Consider the following 14,467-nt stretch of genomic DNA (forward strand, 5'->3'; position numbering starts at 1 on the left):
TAGGTACTCCTACACAAGCCGTGCCCGCCGACTCCGACATCGTCATGACCACATGTCTCCAGAGGAAGCTACTCGAATAAGACGGAATTGAACCTGTGCAATAGAAAGCCTGCTACCCCAACTCGATCCATAAAGTACCTTCTGGTGCAATCTCTACAAAAAAGGAATCAGTATCTCATTTTTGTAAGCACAAAAAGCAAAGGAATCAGTGCCAAGAAACATTACAGACGCCCAAACGCATCAATCTGCCCCGCACCGCTATCACCTACCCTATCTCTTGAGAGCGGTACGGTTGTCGACAATCACACCCGCGGCCCCATTCCCATCACCCCTAAATCCATGGCACAATCAACCGCCCACCGCCGTCTCCTACAGGAGTACCGCGCCTTGACAAACAACCCACCGGACGGCATAACCGCCGGGCCCGTTAACGAAGATGACCTCCTTCACTGGGAGGCCATGATCCAGGGTCCCGAGGGCACGCCGTTTGAGGGCGGCGTCTTCCCCGCCGAGCTGCGTTTCCCCAAGGACTACCCGCTCGCACCCCCGACGATGAAATTCTTAGGCGAGATATGGCATCCTAATGGTACGTGATGGAGGGGCCAACTTTTGTTGCAAGGGGAATGTCCCTGGCTGGCTGTATGTCCCAAGCTAACGAGGGTTTGAAACTGTACATAAACAGTCTACCCAAGCGGCCTCGTCTGCATCTCCATCCTTCACCCACCCGGCGACGACCCCAATCACTACGAGCACGCGTCCGAGCGCTGGTCTCCCATCCAGTCGGTCGAGAAGATCTTGATCTCTGTCATGAGCATGCTGGCCGAGCCCAACGACGAGAGCCCTGCCAACGTCGAGGCCGCAAAGATGTGGCGGGAGCGCAGGGCTGATTACGAGCAAAAGGTCCGCGACTCTGTTCGTAGAAGTCTGGGCTTGTAAGGCCTCTGGGCCAGCTGAATATGAAAATAAGACGAAATAAAACAAAAATAAGAAACGCGTATGTTATATGGTACAAGCAGGCTCCTTAAGCCTCGCAGTATATGCGCGGTGTCTTCATCATGTTGTTCATTGGTGCTGACAACAGATTACCCTCCCTGGAAGTACATGTTATGCCCACTGTATCACTATACCGCACGATAACTGTGGGATATTCCATGGAACAATAACACCGTAGCTCGCAAAGTATATCATATAAACCATCGGTGCTAGAGTCCGTAGCATGAGCTCATTAAAGTTTGAAATTCAAAACCAAGACTTTGTCTATGGCTTCAGTCACAAATATCCGTTTCTTGGCTGCAGTAACATGTATTCGCAAGTGAACAAGTTCTGATTCTAATGTCCTCATTCTTTTGTGGAGTTGCACGATATCTAGCGCGACATTCCCATTATCTATAACCCATTCTCAGCCTTGAACTTGTCCCAACTCTCGTTCAGAGTAGCAAAAACTGTTCCTGCAATCATGCGCACTTCCGTGCTTGCGTCTTGGGCGATCTGTTCCATGTGCAGTTTGGTTAGTAGCTGTACAGTGAAGTCAGAGTTATTGGATGTGAAAAACAGTTGCACGCCCTTACCTTGTCGGGGTGGCACTTGGCTATAGCCTTCATGTATATAATCTTGACCTTGTTGGCCACGACCAGCTCATGAAGTCCAACCTTCTTCCACCCGCTACCCTCCCAGAGGACCTGATCCAAGCTTCCAAGTAAAGCCCGTAGATTATCTCTTTTGCCGTCGCGCCATGCTGCGATGCGAGCGTCGACCTTGTCGACCAGCGCAAACTTCTCCTCGTCTGCCTGTGCCGCGGCAGCGTTGGCTTCCCGCAGTCGTACAACCGCCTCTGAGCTCTTGTTGGACACCGCAGCGGGCTTCGGCTTGGGCCGAGGTGGTGCTGCTTTGGGCTTTGGCTTGGGCGCCAGTGCCTTCTGGCAACGTTGTCGGCCTGCGGTCGCCGTGGGACCACCAACGCCAGACTCGACGCAAGTCTGCCAGACGACACTGGCATCACTCCATTTCTCCATCTGCTCAAGTGCCTCGGCCTTCCGTGTCAGCGCTTTACCGTAAAGGTCCTTCATGTCACGAGTTTCGTTCTCGGGACCGCCGAGCGAGACAGTCTCGCCTTCGCCTTTGCCAGGCCCAATCAGCTTGAGCGCAGTATCAGCATCTTCGACAGCCTGGCGGGGCTCTCCGGTTTTGAGGGCTGTCAATGCATGGTTGCAAAGAAGCAAGATCGCAAGAGGATGCGACTGGGGAAGTGCTGATAGAGAGCTGCCGTATGATGCGTGAGCTGATGCGAAATCTCCTCGCTTGAAATGCGCAGTTCCTTCGAGGCGATGCTTGGTAGATGTCTGTAGAGCAGAGTCCGAAAGCGGCGGGATCTGGCGGGCTGGCTGTGCTGGCCGTGGTTTGGGCGGAGGCGGGTTATTTTGTACTTTCGCAACAGCAGGAGCGGATCGTTTTGTAGGGGGCGCTTGAGCCCTGCTCGGTTGGTTCGACTCGAACAGCAAGTCTGTCTCTGGCTCCGGCGGAGGTCTTGCCTCTGGTTGGGGCTGAGGTGTCGCCTTCTTCCGCCTAGCAGGGCTGATATATGCCTGAGCACTCTGCTCTTCGACCTCCTGTTTGCTTATCCTAGATCGCGGGTCCATAAGGGATGCCTGTGATGCCTGCTGCCACTTGGGCCCTGATGCAGATGCTGTCCTAGACCCAGCCGATGGCCGCACTGCTGGCGACTGGTTTCGAGAAGAGCCACTGCTTGCTGCGTCACGCCGAGGCGGTCGACCACCAGATTCAAGCATCATAGCTTCGTCGGTACCCATTTCAGTGCGCTTGCGATCTGGTTGGCCAGCATGCATGTCTTGCTGCGCAGACCGCATCCATTTAGGCTGACTGGGGTCACCTGCATCCTGTTGTTGGAAATCCGCGACCGCCTTTTGCATCTTTTTCTGGCCAGTTTTCCACAATGAATTGGCAGATTTCATGAAACTGTTACCAAGTGCAGTCGCCTGCTTCGTAAAGTCCACTTCTCCTTGCCCCGGCGACCGGTTGTCCCTGCGGCTCGGCCCCTCATCCTGTGCCCAAGCCGGACTGGCGTTCCTAGACCTTCCTGAAGATGATGCTCGATCATCTTCCTCCCTGAGGCGCCCTGCTTGAGACTGCTTCTGCCTCGCTTTCTCTTTGGACTTTTTGTGCGCATCGTCCAGAAGGAAGTTTACGGCCGCTTGCACGTTCAATCCAGCCCCGCTTTCCGTAAGCGCTCTCCTTGCATCTTCAGGGGTAAAACCATAGTCAACGATTTGCGCAACGGCCTTATCGAAAGGATCGTTGCCTGTTTTCCTGACAGGACCATCTTCATCAGGGGATTCTGATTCAGAATCCTCAATAGGCTTTCCAGGTTCTGGTTCTGGCGCTTTTGCCTTGGCTTTTGCCCTGGCCTTGGCCTCCTGTTCTCTTCGCACCTCTTCGATAGGTTTGCCCAAGTCACCGAGCAAATCATCGTCGTCAGCCGCAGCGGTGGGTGCAGGTTGAGATTTCGGTTTCAGCTCGCTAAGACCGAAGGGATCATCGTCGTCATCAAAGGTGTTCTTGGAGGAGGTGGGCTGCTCCCAAGCACTCGGGCTGCCTAGGTTTAGACCTGGTGCATTTGCCGGCGTAGAGCTCCTCGAAAGCGGTGTCTGTCCCCTCTGGATTGGTGGGGGGAAATGGCTTGCGTTGTCGACGAGCGTGGTGGACTTGAATGCGGCGAAAAGATCGTCTTCGGAATCGGCCGGGGCTTTGCCATTATTCAGGGCCCCAAACGCCGGTTGCGACGAGGGTGTTGTCGACCTGGATCCTAAAGTATCGAAGAATCTCCCATCGCCGTAGTTCGTCTGCGCCTGTTTCCTCTTTTCCTCCTCTTTCTTTCGCCGTTCGGCCTCGAGGCGTTCCTGCTGTTCGCGCAAGCTCAAGTTGGCCGTGCTCTTGGCAGCTCCGAAATTCACCAGACCGCTGAAGCTATCCTGTGCGGCTTTGGGGGCTGCCGCCGGTTGCTTGAACCCCGCTGCACCCGAGCCTTGAGAAGACAGAGGCGTGTTGCGACCCGATGGTTGGGGGGACGGTGTTGGACGCAGAGATGGGTAGGAGAAGGCACTCGATGGATTCATGGGCGGCTTCTTGTTGGAGGTGTTGTTGGCCGGGGTGGACCAATTCAATCCCGAGAGGTCATCCATTATGTCGATCAAGATCTATAGAAAACAGTCATAACATCTTTGCAACAGCTAAATCACAAAGGGATTTTCAAAATTCTGACAGTTTGTCAACTCGCCTATCTTTGACTGGCAATGTAAGGCAGTCAAGGAGGTGAGGTTAGGTACTGTAGACACATGCTTCGTTGTAACAGGTAGCTCCGTGAAGTGGGGTATAGGTGGTAAAGACATTAGTGGGTGAACAAAATAATTTAAGCGGGTGCCAAGATCTTGGACTACCCAAGTAAGCGAGTACAAATGAATATGGACTCTTAAAGCAGCCAAACAACCAAAACCGTCGAGGACCATATCATCGATGATTTCGTCGCAGAAGTCTCATGCTAGTTCACTTAACCGTCGCCGTACTAAAGCGATCAGAACAAGCATACCTAGAGGTACGTACCTACCTCAGGGTGGCAACCAACTTAAGCAGTGGTTGGAGCCACTTCCGAAACAACGAAGTATGCAGGGTAGGCATCTGCCCTGCCAATCTTAGATCTGAGATAATACCTAAGGTAGTTAAGTTACCTTAAGTTGTCTATAAAAAGGGTCGGGAAGGCATCCATAGTTGTAGACAAGAGCACCTCAATGTGACACCTGCCTTGCCTGCCGAAATACCGTAGACAAATTGTTGAGACGAGCCAAAACCGACTCGTGGAATTGAGTCAAAGAAGTTCCAAGCCATTAACGACACTCTGTCGATCACGGTTTCATGGTGATTAATATTGGTTTTTCTACAGAGTAGTGTCAATTGGATTACGTTAGGTCGTTAAGCTTTGAGGGATCGTTCGTATAATTTGCCCATCATTACCGCTTCCAGGCTGAGAGCTTTTCTTCTGCGCATCCCAAGTTCATGTACCTTATCTAGGAACAATGCTAGTGGAGAACAACCCGGTACACAAGCCTCATAGACATCGAGAAACATTACTGGAGTACTGGAGTCCGAATACAAAACTTAATCAAATCTAAGCTTTCTGCGTCGTTTTTGGAAACAAACACAAGATGGTGATCACGTTTTTCTCTCGATCGGTCTCAGGAGTGGATCAACTAACTACCTGGCCGCACAATTGTTTTTGGGCCGGTGCCAGCAAGTAATATGCGGTAGAATAATCCAGAAAATAGAATCTAAAATCTTGTCGCAAGTGCGCTCCCAGCACTAACACTGGCTATTACTTGTGGAATGGGAAGGCTTGATAAAAAGGGGTTATTGAAGTGGGGGGTGTGTGAGGGGTGCATCATCCAGGACTATTTTTGAAACCGTTTCGAAAGAGATAAACCTTGTCAGCCACCCTGTCTCCGTAGTACGGGTTTTAAGGGCGTGCAACTCTGGGATGTCGCGTTGGCACAAGCCAGTCCCACGCTCAACTGACAGGTAGCATACCGAACCAGAGGAGTCGTTACCTACCTCCTGTGGTAATTATCTGCTCTTCCTTAGAATTGATATAATGTAATCACGTATACCTGGACCTATTCGGTCGGCTGCCGCGATGCGCCGATCAGTCTCTAGCCACGCAGCTAGGGTACTTCGGCTAGTGTTGGTCCGCCACACGCCTCATTGATGTAGGCTGATCTTTGTAACATGGGGATCATCCCATACTATTTATTACCTCCTGCTGACAAGTTAAACTGGTGCCCATTGACTTCGGTTGACAGGGACTGAAGATAGAGATGTTCACCCGCAGGAAGATTGCTGCTGACGTCAACGGACCCAGCGTCCCTTTTCTTTGCTTGAAAATATATTAAACTTCTGCGATATAGCGGCAGTTTTTTTTTTTGTCCTTATACGGGTACTCCGCGGGGCCAATTTGATTGAATTGCGTACTCTCACGGTTCACTACTAATTACGAACAGTACAAAAGTGCCGAGGTGGGGAGAACCTGACTGGAATTAAAGTGACTCGTTGAACGACGTCCAGGCTTGGGATGGCAGTCAGTCATCTGATTGATAGGGCGAGAAAAGCCTCCCTCGGAGATCCCTACCAATGATTCCAGCTCGCAGCAGCCCACCCCAATGCAAGGTCCCGCGCGGCTCCGCTCGGGCTAATACCTACGTAGGTAGGTACTGCGATTGTTGGTATGACGAGCCTCATTGGTTTGTAGCGCTGATGTACTTTTTGTAAGGCATCGTGGCTAAACGATACTCTTTGTGGAAACACCCCTATTTTCCGCACTAAGACGTGCGCCCCTTGCAAGGGTTTCAACATTTGTGCAGGCGATCCCCGCCAATCCAGGCTTGGATGTTCCTAACTTGAAGCAAAATCCACACAGACCCAAACTTGAAGACGAGCCCTTTAATCTAATTTACTCTATTTTCGAAAGGGGCTATGACAGGCGGTCTTGCGCGGACTTTTCGTGGGGAACTTGTCAAATGCAAGCAATCCAGGTTTGCCCGGCCAGTCGCTTGCCACCTGATCAACGGTGCGGCAGAAGCAACTCACGATATGGTATACTATTTAGGATCCCTTGCATATTGGGACATGCAGCGCAGTGCAGCAAGGGGGTACGGAGTACCTACCTACAGTTAAGCATTTCTTCTGCGGCAAAGACACGGGAGGACGCAACCTGGCACCAAAGGGCGGCAGCTAGCTGGTGGCGATCTATTTCAGACTTGGAACATTCCTATCTTGCGATCGCAGCCGAAACAGATTGATTGGGACTACTTACTGCTCAGTACCTGGGTAAGAAAGTCGAACGCTGCATGCACGTGCTATATATAGTGTGTGCTTTGTGATTTGAAGTTAATGTGTGATTATAATAACGTTGCCGATAGGATTCAACTCCCGGACTGTCCTCCAACTTTACCAACTTAAAAGCACCGGTACGTAGTACTGTTACTACTGCGAAGTCTTTTAGTCCAGAAATCGAGGGAATTTGCAAATGGTACAATTCGCTTGTGACCGGGCTGTCAAGACAAGGAGGGGGGGTGTGGTACGTAATCCTGGTTAGGGTCCTTCCTTGGCCCCCCTGCCCCAGACTGCAGGTGCAGGTCCATTGAAGCCGATCGGTTAGTTGGCTTAGCGGGATGTGGGTTTGCGCATGCCTTTCCTGCCCATCTGAGCAATGTAATATCTACAAGCTGTGTCTCTTGTTTGATGTTCCCACCCTCTTTTTTTAAACTCTTGATCGTCTGTCTTCCTTTTCGACGTCTCCCTTCGGTCTTTTTCTCTTCTAACGTTCGCTTCACTTGCGTCGTTTGTAGTGGTTGGAATTTCGACGTCCGCTCACTTCAATCTCACACTCTTTCTCACAGTCCTTCTTTTTTCTTTTCTTTTCTTTTCCACCCTCTTTCGACAACTGTGACGATTCCCTTCCTTTCAACCCCGTGTGTTGACCGCATTCATTTCTTGAGTAGGTTCAGATACGTTAGGTACTCTGATTTCTGCTTGTCGAGGCTTGCATCTGCTTGTTGCGCCCTCTTTCGATTCGACTTTCACCCTTCGATACCTCCGAACGATCAACGCTCGGCAAAGGAATCAGCCGACAGCTGGACGTGGTGTTATCGACCTATCTACCAACTATCATTGTTGCGCGCTGGACTGGGCTATTTTTGTGCGTTTGCTGGCTGCTACTCCGTAGCAGAACCACCGCTCTGGTTTATCGATCGAAAAGGGTCAGCACGCTGCCACCCCGCTCAACGAACGCCACGGATTCGAACTATCGACTACGCCCAGCACATGCACGCCTGCCCGTGATTAAAGTTTGGTTTCTCGCCTTCGTTTGAAGAAATCCACAAACGAACTTATTTTATTTCAGCCTTGAGGCTTGCTTGCTTGGGGTTTGCAACCGCATCAAGTATCTGGGGACTTTCAAATCCCCAAAGAACTATTTGTTCAACTGTCACAGGCCGTATCTCTTTACGAATCACTCAACATGAAGTTTTCTACGCTTATTGTTGCGGGCAATCTTGCCTTGATTGCAAACGCATTCTGGCGCATGGAGTGCCGAGCTAGGTCTGGCCTGGCACGTATCGACCCTCTTATCTCACCGGGCGAAGTTGCACAGCATCTCCACTCGATTCATGGAGGTGGAGGTAAGAGATCCTGTCGTGTTTAAGTGAAGTCTGGGATCATCACTGAAAAAATGGCGACTAACCTGTATACTTTAGGCTTCAATGATAATGCCACTTATGATGATCTCATGGCCTCAGACTGCACTTCTTGCGCTGTTACTGAGGACAAGTCTGCTTACTGGCATCCGTCCCTCTTCTTTGAGGATACTACGACCGGAAAGTATGAGATTGTCCAGCAGTCAGGCGGCATGCTTGCGTGAGTAGTTTTTTTTTTTTTTTTCTTCTGACTTCCATTTGCGTTCTCATCATTTCTCGTCATCCGAAATTTCGCCTACCCTTGGGTGCCACTCTCTTGACATTGGATATAAAAGTGCTGACTTTTTTTTTTTTTGCTAGCTATTATCTCCTCTTTCCCAACACAGCGGGAGGCAAGGTTACTGCCTTCCCCAAGGGCTTTCGCATGATTGCGGGTGACAGCTTGCGCCGCAACTACTCCTCGGCTCTTGGTAATGTCACGCAGCCTGATCCTCAAAAGTCAGACTGGGCCAAGCTGGGACAAACCTCTCAGCCCGACCTTCAGCAGCGTGCTATAGGATTCAACTGCCTGAATTACGCAAAGGCCCCTGAAGGCTCACTCTACCGCCATTATCTTCCTGACAAATCTTACCTTGACGCGAACTGCGCTGATGGCGTTCGCTTCGAGATGATGTTCCCATCGTGTTGGAACGGTAAAGATACAGACTCCGCTGATCACCGCTCCCATGTTGCCTACCCGGATTTGGTCATGACTGGCAATTGCCCCTCGACCCATCCTACACGTCTTATCAGTCTCTTCTACGAGATTATCTGGAACACTGCTGCCTTCAAGGGCCGCACTGGCAGGTTCGTCATCTCCAACGGAGATGTTCAGGGTGAGTGCAAAACTCAAACCATGTTCTGTTTCCTCAAGATCCCTGGGATCCTTGCTAACGATTGCCAAATTGATTCTCCATCTATAGGTTTTGGCTACCACGCTGATTTCATGACTGGTTGGGACGTGGACTTCCTGCAGAAGGCTGCCGATACCTGCACAAACGCCTCTGGCAAAATCCAAGACTGTTCGCTGTTCACCATTCAGGACGACGCAAAAGCAGCGCAATGTCAGATCAAGGTTCCAGATGCTATGGCCCATGAGAATGTCACCGGCCCTGGTCTCACCGCCCTGCCTGGAGATGTACAGATACAGGTTGGCCCGCAGCCTGCTACCGAGAAGAATCCTACTGCCACTTCGGTCTCCTCGTTGCCAGCGAGTTATGCACCGGGTGCGACGCCGAGTGGTGACCAGTATCTCCCTGGCCAGGTCTTCAAGCAGTCCAGTGAGGGCACAAGTACTACAAGTTCACCTGCTGCTGCTGCTCAAACACCATCCCCTGACTCTGGTAATGATGGTGCTGCCGCCGTCAAGGCCGAGGCGGAGGCCGCCCCTACTACTACTCCAGTTCCTACCACAACCACTCCCCCTCCACAGCCTACCATTACCTCACCGCCTCCCGCGCCTACTACGACGCTCACTCGCGAAGAGAGCAATGACGGCGTGAGGACAGAATACATCACCATTGGAAATCTCGTTGAGAAAATCATCTGGGTTGAGGACATCAAATATGTCACCCAGTATGTGGATGAGACTGATGTAGTCACAGTCAACCCGTTAGCCCGCCGACAATTGCGTCACCTTCATAAGCACGCTCACGTTTAGTGATTGTTGCATTTCTGAAGTTGTCACATACTGACAGCAGGGCCGGCTCTCGTTGTCTTCCTGTCGGCAGCAGGAGGGATTTTTTATGTTTTGGTTTTCTTTGTTCCTTTTTTTTTTTTTCCATGGATCAGTTCAGTAAATTTTGAGGACTTTTTTTTTTTTGTCAACTTCTTTTTCATTTGCATCTTGCCTTCAATTCTATTCTACCTTAACTTCCTTCTACTTTACTGGACAGGTTTCGAGTGGCACAATGATTGGACTGATTTGCAAGAATTTTACCAAATACCCAAATACAAATACAGAACTCAGTGCGGAGAAGATCTCTCTGCATTATTTCGATAGCAAAACTAGTCGAAATTTTCACTTCCATCTAAATGCAGCCCACAGGGAAAATAAAACTTACATGAAGGATCCAAAATCATTGCAAGGTTGACGGTGCCCTCTGCCGGCGTGAAGTGAAGGTGGGCATTCTCTTTTAAGTACTCGAATTGCATCACACTTATGACTGATTCTGTCCGTCAGCCTTGTGTCACAAGTCGAGATTGGCATAGGACTAAGCAGTTCATGGCAGACTCTTTGCGTCAAGATGCGGATTGGCAGCAGGTTGGCTCGAAAGGCTGGAACGATATGGCTCATTTGGCACTGATACCATCTACGGCAACTGACATGCCAGAGTCCGAGTTTCCAGTATTAACAAAAAGTCGATGGACAGGTACGGCGAATCATTGAACAGCATGCCATGGCCAGAAAGATGCCTGTCTCATACCCAGCAGCTAGTTGGAATGAAGTCGCCCAGGACAACCCATTCCACGAACCATTCCAGCCTCTGTTGTGATGCCTTTCTGGGTAAGCCTTGGCTAGACTCTTTGCTCTACTCATTTTAATCTAGGATGGCTCAAAGAACAGGATGAAATTCCTCGGTGGTGAGTGCCCGCCCTGCTTGCCAGATTTATGTTTTGGTTGTCATCAAAACTCTCACCTGTGTTTTTGAGACTCCGTTTGATAGCAGTGAATCGAGACTTGCTGAGCTTGGTGAGGTTGAGTTTTCGATTTGATTTTGCTAAACGCCCAATCTTCACCAGGAAAGGCGAATAGAATACTATTCGCCAGTAACAGTGCAGACATGACCGGAGATGCTCATATCGCGGAGGGACAGTCGCTCTCAGCAGAAGAGCGGCCGGATGTGCCACTCGGGGCCATTGTTGGCATAACGCTTGGGTCAGCACTTTTCCTCTTTTTAGTCCTTGGCTTCGGCCTCGTCTGGCTTGGAAAGAGAAGGGCTGCGAAGCATCGCAATTCTTTTCAGGCCCGGGGACTGGTTTTAGAAGAGGACGTGGACGAGGAACGAGTGGGAAGCCCGAACAAGCTGCGAAAGCGCGACATGCCCGAGAACATGATGGGTGATCGTTCGCCATCACCGATCCAGAGAATACCACTACCAGTTCTTCCACCCATCACTTCGCGCCGGGCTTCATTCAACAACTTTTTCGGCGGTATGGGTGTTGGGAGCAAAAGGGTAGCTGGTGACGCAGGAGGCAGTCCAAGGAGGCGAAACTCGAACTGGATAGACGAGGATGCCATCCACGGACCAAAAGTCAAGAAGCACAAGGACACCAGCGGGAAGAAATTGATACGGGACTCTTGGCCTCTCAAAGCCATGGTGCCGACGTTGCCCAAGCTGCATCACCACACGGGAAGCCATCACAGCCAGCAGGGCGAGCACTTGTTTGTCGAGAACGGCGCGGGGAGGAGCCTACCACAACCCCATCGCCCGCTTGGGCATGAAAAGCAACGACAAGAAGGCCAGGACTCGCCTTCACGACAGAAAAACTACTACGAAGATTGTAATCGCGACGGGCACCATAGACGGCAGTCGACGGCCAGAGGACGACAGTCATCTACCGACTCGACTCTATCGCAAATCTTGGCCAAGACGGAAATGCGTCTCGAGCAAGGAACCATCACGGGCGTTGCACGAAGGAACCGGGCGGCTGCATCGCCAGTCAAGAGGTGGAACACCGGCACTAGCAGGAGCATGGAAAGCATTAGCAAGCGCGGCCTGACAGGGGGTGACGATGATGGCCATGACGACAGGGGCCGGCCGAAAGACGACCGCAGCCGAACACCAAGTCCAACAAAGTCTGGCAAGTCGCAGCCGTCTACACCTTACCATACTCACGACCGCAAGGTTTCCGTTTCGTCTGACATATCAGAGCCAGAGAGCATGTACAACCTCGCTGCAGTCGCTGATGCGGACGATGCGGATGCCATGGCAGGTCTACCCAGGGGTCTCTCAAGCCCCAGCAGGAGTCCATCCCGTCAAGAAATTCGACCTCAGCTATCCTCTCCGCCAAGTAGCATTTCATCATCGTTGTCTACAGTATACAGCGAGGACGAGAGCAACAACAATGATAATGACAACATTACCCAGATCACCAGCCACCCGTCAACCAGCATTTCTGACAACGTAAACCAGACTGCGACTTCAGACCCTTTCTCATCGGACGACTACAGCTCAAAAGCCAGCCAGATAATCTCATGCAGTCCAGAAAAGCTACGGGTTGGGAATGCACGAGTGGCTTCCGTTGGGCCGCCGAAGCTAGTGCTCAACCGACCACCAAAACTCCGATCACCAAGCTCCTCGTCGATTGATCCACGCGATGGCGGCATGCCTCTGTCGACCATCTCACCTAATGGAAGCCCCAGACCCAGGACATTCAGTGGTCAATCACACAAGGAATCGTCCCTGGAAAATAGAGACGCCACACCAACACGCCATAGAAACAGCATTTTCCCAGCACCTACACTTTGGCAAGTTTCTCCTGTTAGCAGTGATGAAGACGAAGCTGCCACGCCGCCAAAGCCAACTGTGGTGATCACTAGCCCAAGCACCATGAACTCCAGGCAGTCGCACTTCAGCCCAGGCATGTTCAGCGATAGGGACTTTGACAGCCCTTCGGCAGGCCGTGTCAAAGTTGTTCCACCTCCTATGGACCTCAGAATCGAGAACCTCGACAGGACGTGGTCGCCAACGCTTGGTTTCGAAGAGGATGACTACGTTTCCATCGTCACACCAAGTCCCCTGCCCAGCCCGAGCATCCCCTCTTCATCACAAGTCACTAGACCACCCGCCGAAGACTCCGCATCTGAGATGCATGGACAGAGGGGTAACCGAACCCTCTCAACCGCCTCTTCGATATACTCACAGTATACAGACGTCGTAAATCTCGACAGGTTCGTTCCACAGTACCAGCCAGCCCAGCCACCGCTTCCAGAGGTTGTTGTCATTCGGGAACGGAGTCCATTCGAGGGAAAGGATACGGTCAAGGTTAAAAAACGACGTGTTGAGCCATCGCAACTTAGCGCTCGCATGCCTGCCCGATCAAGTACCCTGTTGAGCGAGCAAGCTGCCAGCCCTGCGTGCGGAAACAGAAAGTTCCTCATGACAGGTGCCATTGCGGAGCTTAGGCGGATGAACAGCCAAGTGAGCTCGTACAGCAACTCGTCATCGCAGCCATCGACCGCGACCAATAATGGTCCTGTAAGCCCAACGCTGCCTCAACTGAGGGGTGGAGGCTTCAGTCCGTCGTCAAAATCGGTCGGGTCGAGAAACTACTTGTCACTGGGGGAAGCCGTAGGCGGTGGTGAAGAAACAGAGGAGGCACCGCAGAATCCGCAGCTATCATCACCACCACACTCGCCACCCAGTAGCATAGTAACACCGCATGGATGTGCCATGTCAATCTGGGGTGGTTGCGAGGACCGGCAGTCGTCTTGCTCCCCGCCGGCCCAACGGTTGTCGGTCGAGGACATGGACGACCAGCTGATGCAGCTCAAGATGCCCAAGTTAGATTTTGACAGGTTCTCGGGCAGCTTCCGGGCAGCAATTTCTGGGCGCTTCATCAACGACTTTGGCAGACTCGAGAAGCGTAGCAGCGGACACGAGGGTACGGGCACACCCCTCTCCAGGTTTCCCGTCGGATATCAGCGCAACATATACGCAAGAAGTGCGAATATTGCGGCCATGGAAGGGGCTGATGTTAGTCCCGACCGGAGAAGTGTTGATAGTCTAGGGTTATATGACCAGGACGGGTTTCTTATTGCGTCTCCGGACCGAGCTCGCATTCCGGCTCCCGGGAGGACTCAAGGGCTGAGGATATAAACTGTTTTTTTTTTTCTTTGTTCTTATTTACACTACGACCTCTCTTATTTTCTTTATAAGCTGCTGTTTATTCGCTGACATCTCTTTTACTTATTATTCCGGTCCGTGATACCGAGTAGCTCAAGGCAGTCTCGACTCTCTTGGGTTTATTTTTTGCTTTATTTATGTTGATACGACTGTGTGCCGGAGGAAAATGATGGCGTTAATAGCGAGTTCTCTATTTTCCAGTCTGTACTTATAAGTCGGAAGACAAGTATTAGACAGTCAGCAACATCACATGATAAGATTCCGTCTGTATCTTGTTGGCTATGCTGATTGCAGTCTATATGCTTTTCCCGAGAATGATGCTAT

The 14,467-nt window shown here is 51.3% G+C and overlaps 5 protein-coding genes across 5 annotated transcripts; 4 read left to right on the forward strand and 1 right to left on the reverse strand.

Annotated features, from left to right (window-relative positions):
* The first annotated feature begins 2 nt into the window (after positions 1-2).
* Positions 3-1,250, forward strand: PgNI_06830 (uncharacterized protein). The gene is made up of 3 exons (XM_031126850.1): positions 3-586; positions 683-994; positions 1,099-1,250. Exons 1-2 carry the CDS (start codon positions 340-342, stop codon positions 934-936), a joined length of 501 nt encoding a protein of 166 aa, XP_030981395.1. The 5' UTR covers positions 3-339; the 3' UTR covers positions 937-994; positions 1,099-1,250.
* Positions 1,251-1,307: 57 nt separating this feature from the next.
* On the reverse strand, positions 1,308-4,308 carry PgNI_06831 (uncharacterized protein). The gene is made up of 2 exons (XM_031126851.1): positions 1,569-4,308; positions 1,308-1,488 (listed from the first exon to the last, which is right to left on the reverse strand). The coding sequence occupies exons 1-2, from the start codon at positions 4,194-4,196 to the stop codon at positions 1,387-1,389; spliced, it is 2,730 nt and encodes a 909-aa protein (XP_030981396.1). The 5' UTR covers positions 4,197-4,308; the 3' UTR covers positions 1,308-1,386.
* A 1,884-nt stretch (positions 4,309-6,192) lies between these two features.
* Positions 6,193-6,860, forward strand: PgNI_06832 (uncharacterized protein; the record flags this gene model as incomplete). The annotated part of the gene is made up of 2 exons (XM_031126852.1): positions 6,193-6,265; positions 6,493-6,860. 2 exons carry the CDS (start codon positions 6,193-6,195, stop codon positions 6,858-6,860), a joined length of 441 nt encoding a protein of 146 aa, XP_030981397.1.
* Positions 6,861-8,053: 1,193 nt separating this feature from the next.
* On the forward strand, positions 8,054-10,341 carry PgNI_06833 (uncharacterized protein). The gene is made up of 4 exons (XM_031126853.1): positions 8,054-8,240; positions 8,316-8,475; positions 8,616-9,130; positions 9,218-10,341. Exons 1-4 carry the CDS (start codon positions 8,081-8,083, stop codon positions 9,952-9,954), a joined length of 1,572 nt encoding a protein of 523 aa, XP_030981398.1. The 5' UTR covers positions 8,054-8,080; the 3' UTR covers positions 9,955-10,341.
* Positions 10,342-11,077: 736 nt separating this feature from the next.
* PgNI_06834 (uncharacterized protein) lies at positions 11,078-14,116 on the forward strand (the record flags this gene model as incomplete). The annotated part of the gene is made up of 1 exon (XM_031126854.1): positions 11,078-14,116. One exon carries the CDS (start codon positions 11,078-11,080, stop codon positions 14,114-14,116), a length of 3,039 nt encoding a protein of 1,012 aa, XP_030981391.1.
* Between the last annotated feature and the right edge of the window lie 351 nt (positions 14,117-14,467).

Source organism: Pyricularia grisea (genome assembly GCF_004355905.1).
Source record: "Pyricularia grisea strain NI907 chromosome Unknown Pyricularia_grisea_NI907_Scaffold_4, whole genome shotgun sequence".
Lineage (NCBI taxonomy): Eukaryota > Fungi > Ascomycota > Sordariomycetes > Magnaporthales > Pyriculariaceae > Pyricularia > Pyricularia grisea.

Bases quoted from the DNA above. Each gene is read 5' to 3' on its own strand.
- PgNI_06830 (XM_031126850.1), top strand. From the start codon at position 340: ATGGCACAATCAACCGCCCACCGCCGTCTCCTACAGGAGTACCGCGCC. The intron at 587-682 runs GTACGTGATGGA...GTACATAAACAG, and splicing joins CGAGATATGGCATCCTAATG to TCTACCCAAGCGGCCTCGTC.
- PgNI_06831 (XM_031126851.1), bottom strand. From the start codon at position 4,196: ATGGATGACCTCTCGGGATTGAATTGGTCCACCCCGGCCAACAACACC. The intron at 1,489-1,568 runs GTAAGGGCGTGC...CACATGGAACAG, and splicing joins CCAAGTGCCACCCCGACAAG to ATCGCCCAAGACGCAAGCAC.
- PgNI_06833 (XM_031126853.1), top strand. From the start codon at position 8,081: ATGAAGTTTTCTACGCTTATTGTTGCGGGCAATCTTGCCTTGATTGCA. The intron at 8,476-8,615 runs GTGAGTAGTTTT...TTTTTTTGCTAG, and splicing joins CAGTCAGGCGGCATGCTTGC to CTATTATCTCCTCTTTCCCA. The intron at 9,131-9,217 runs GTGAGTGCAAAA...CTCCATCTATAG, and splicing joins CTCCAACGGAGATGTTCAGG to GTTTTGGCTACCACGCTGAT.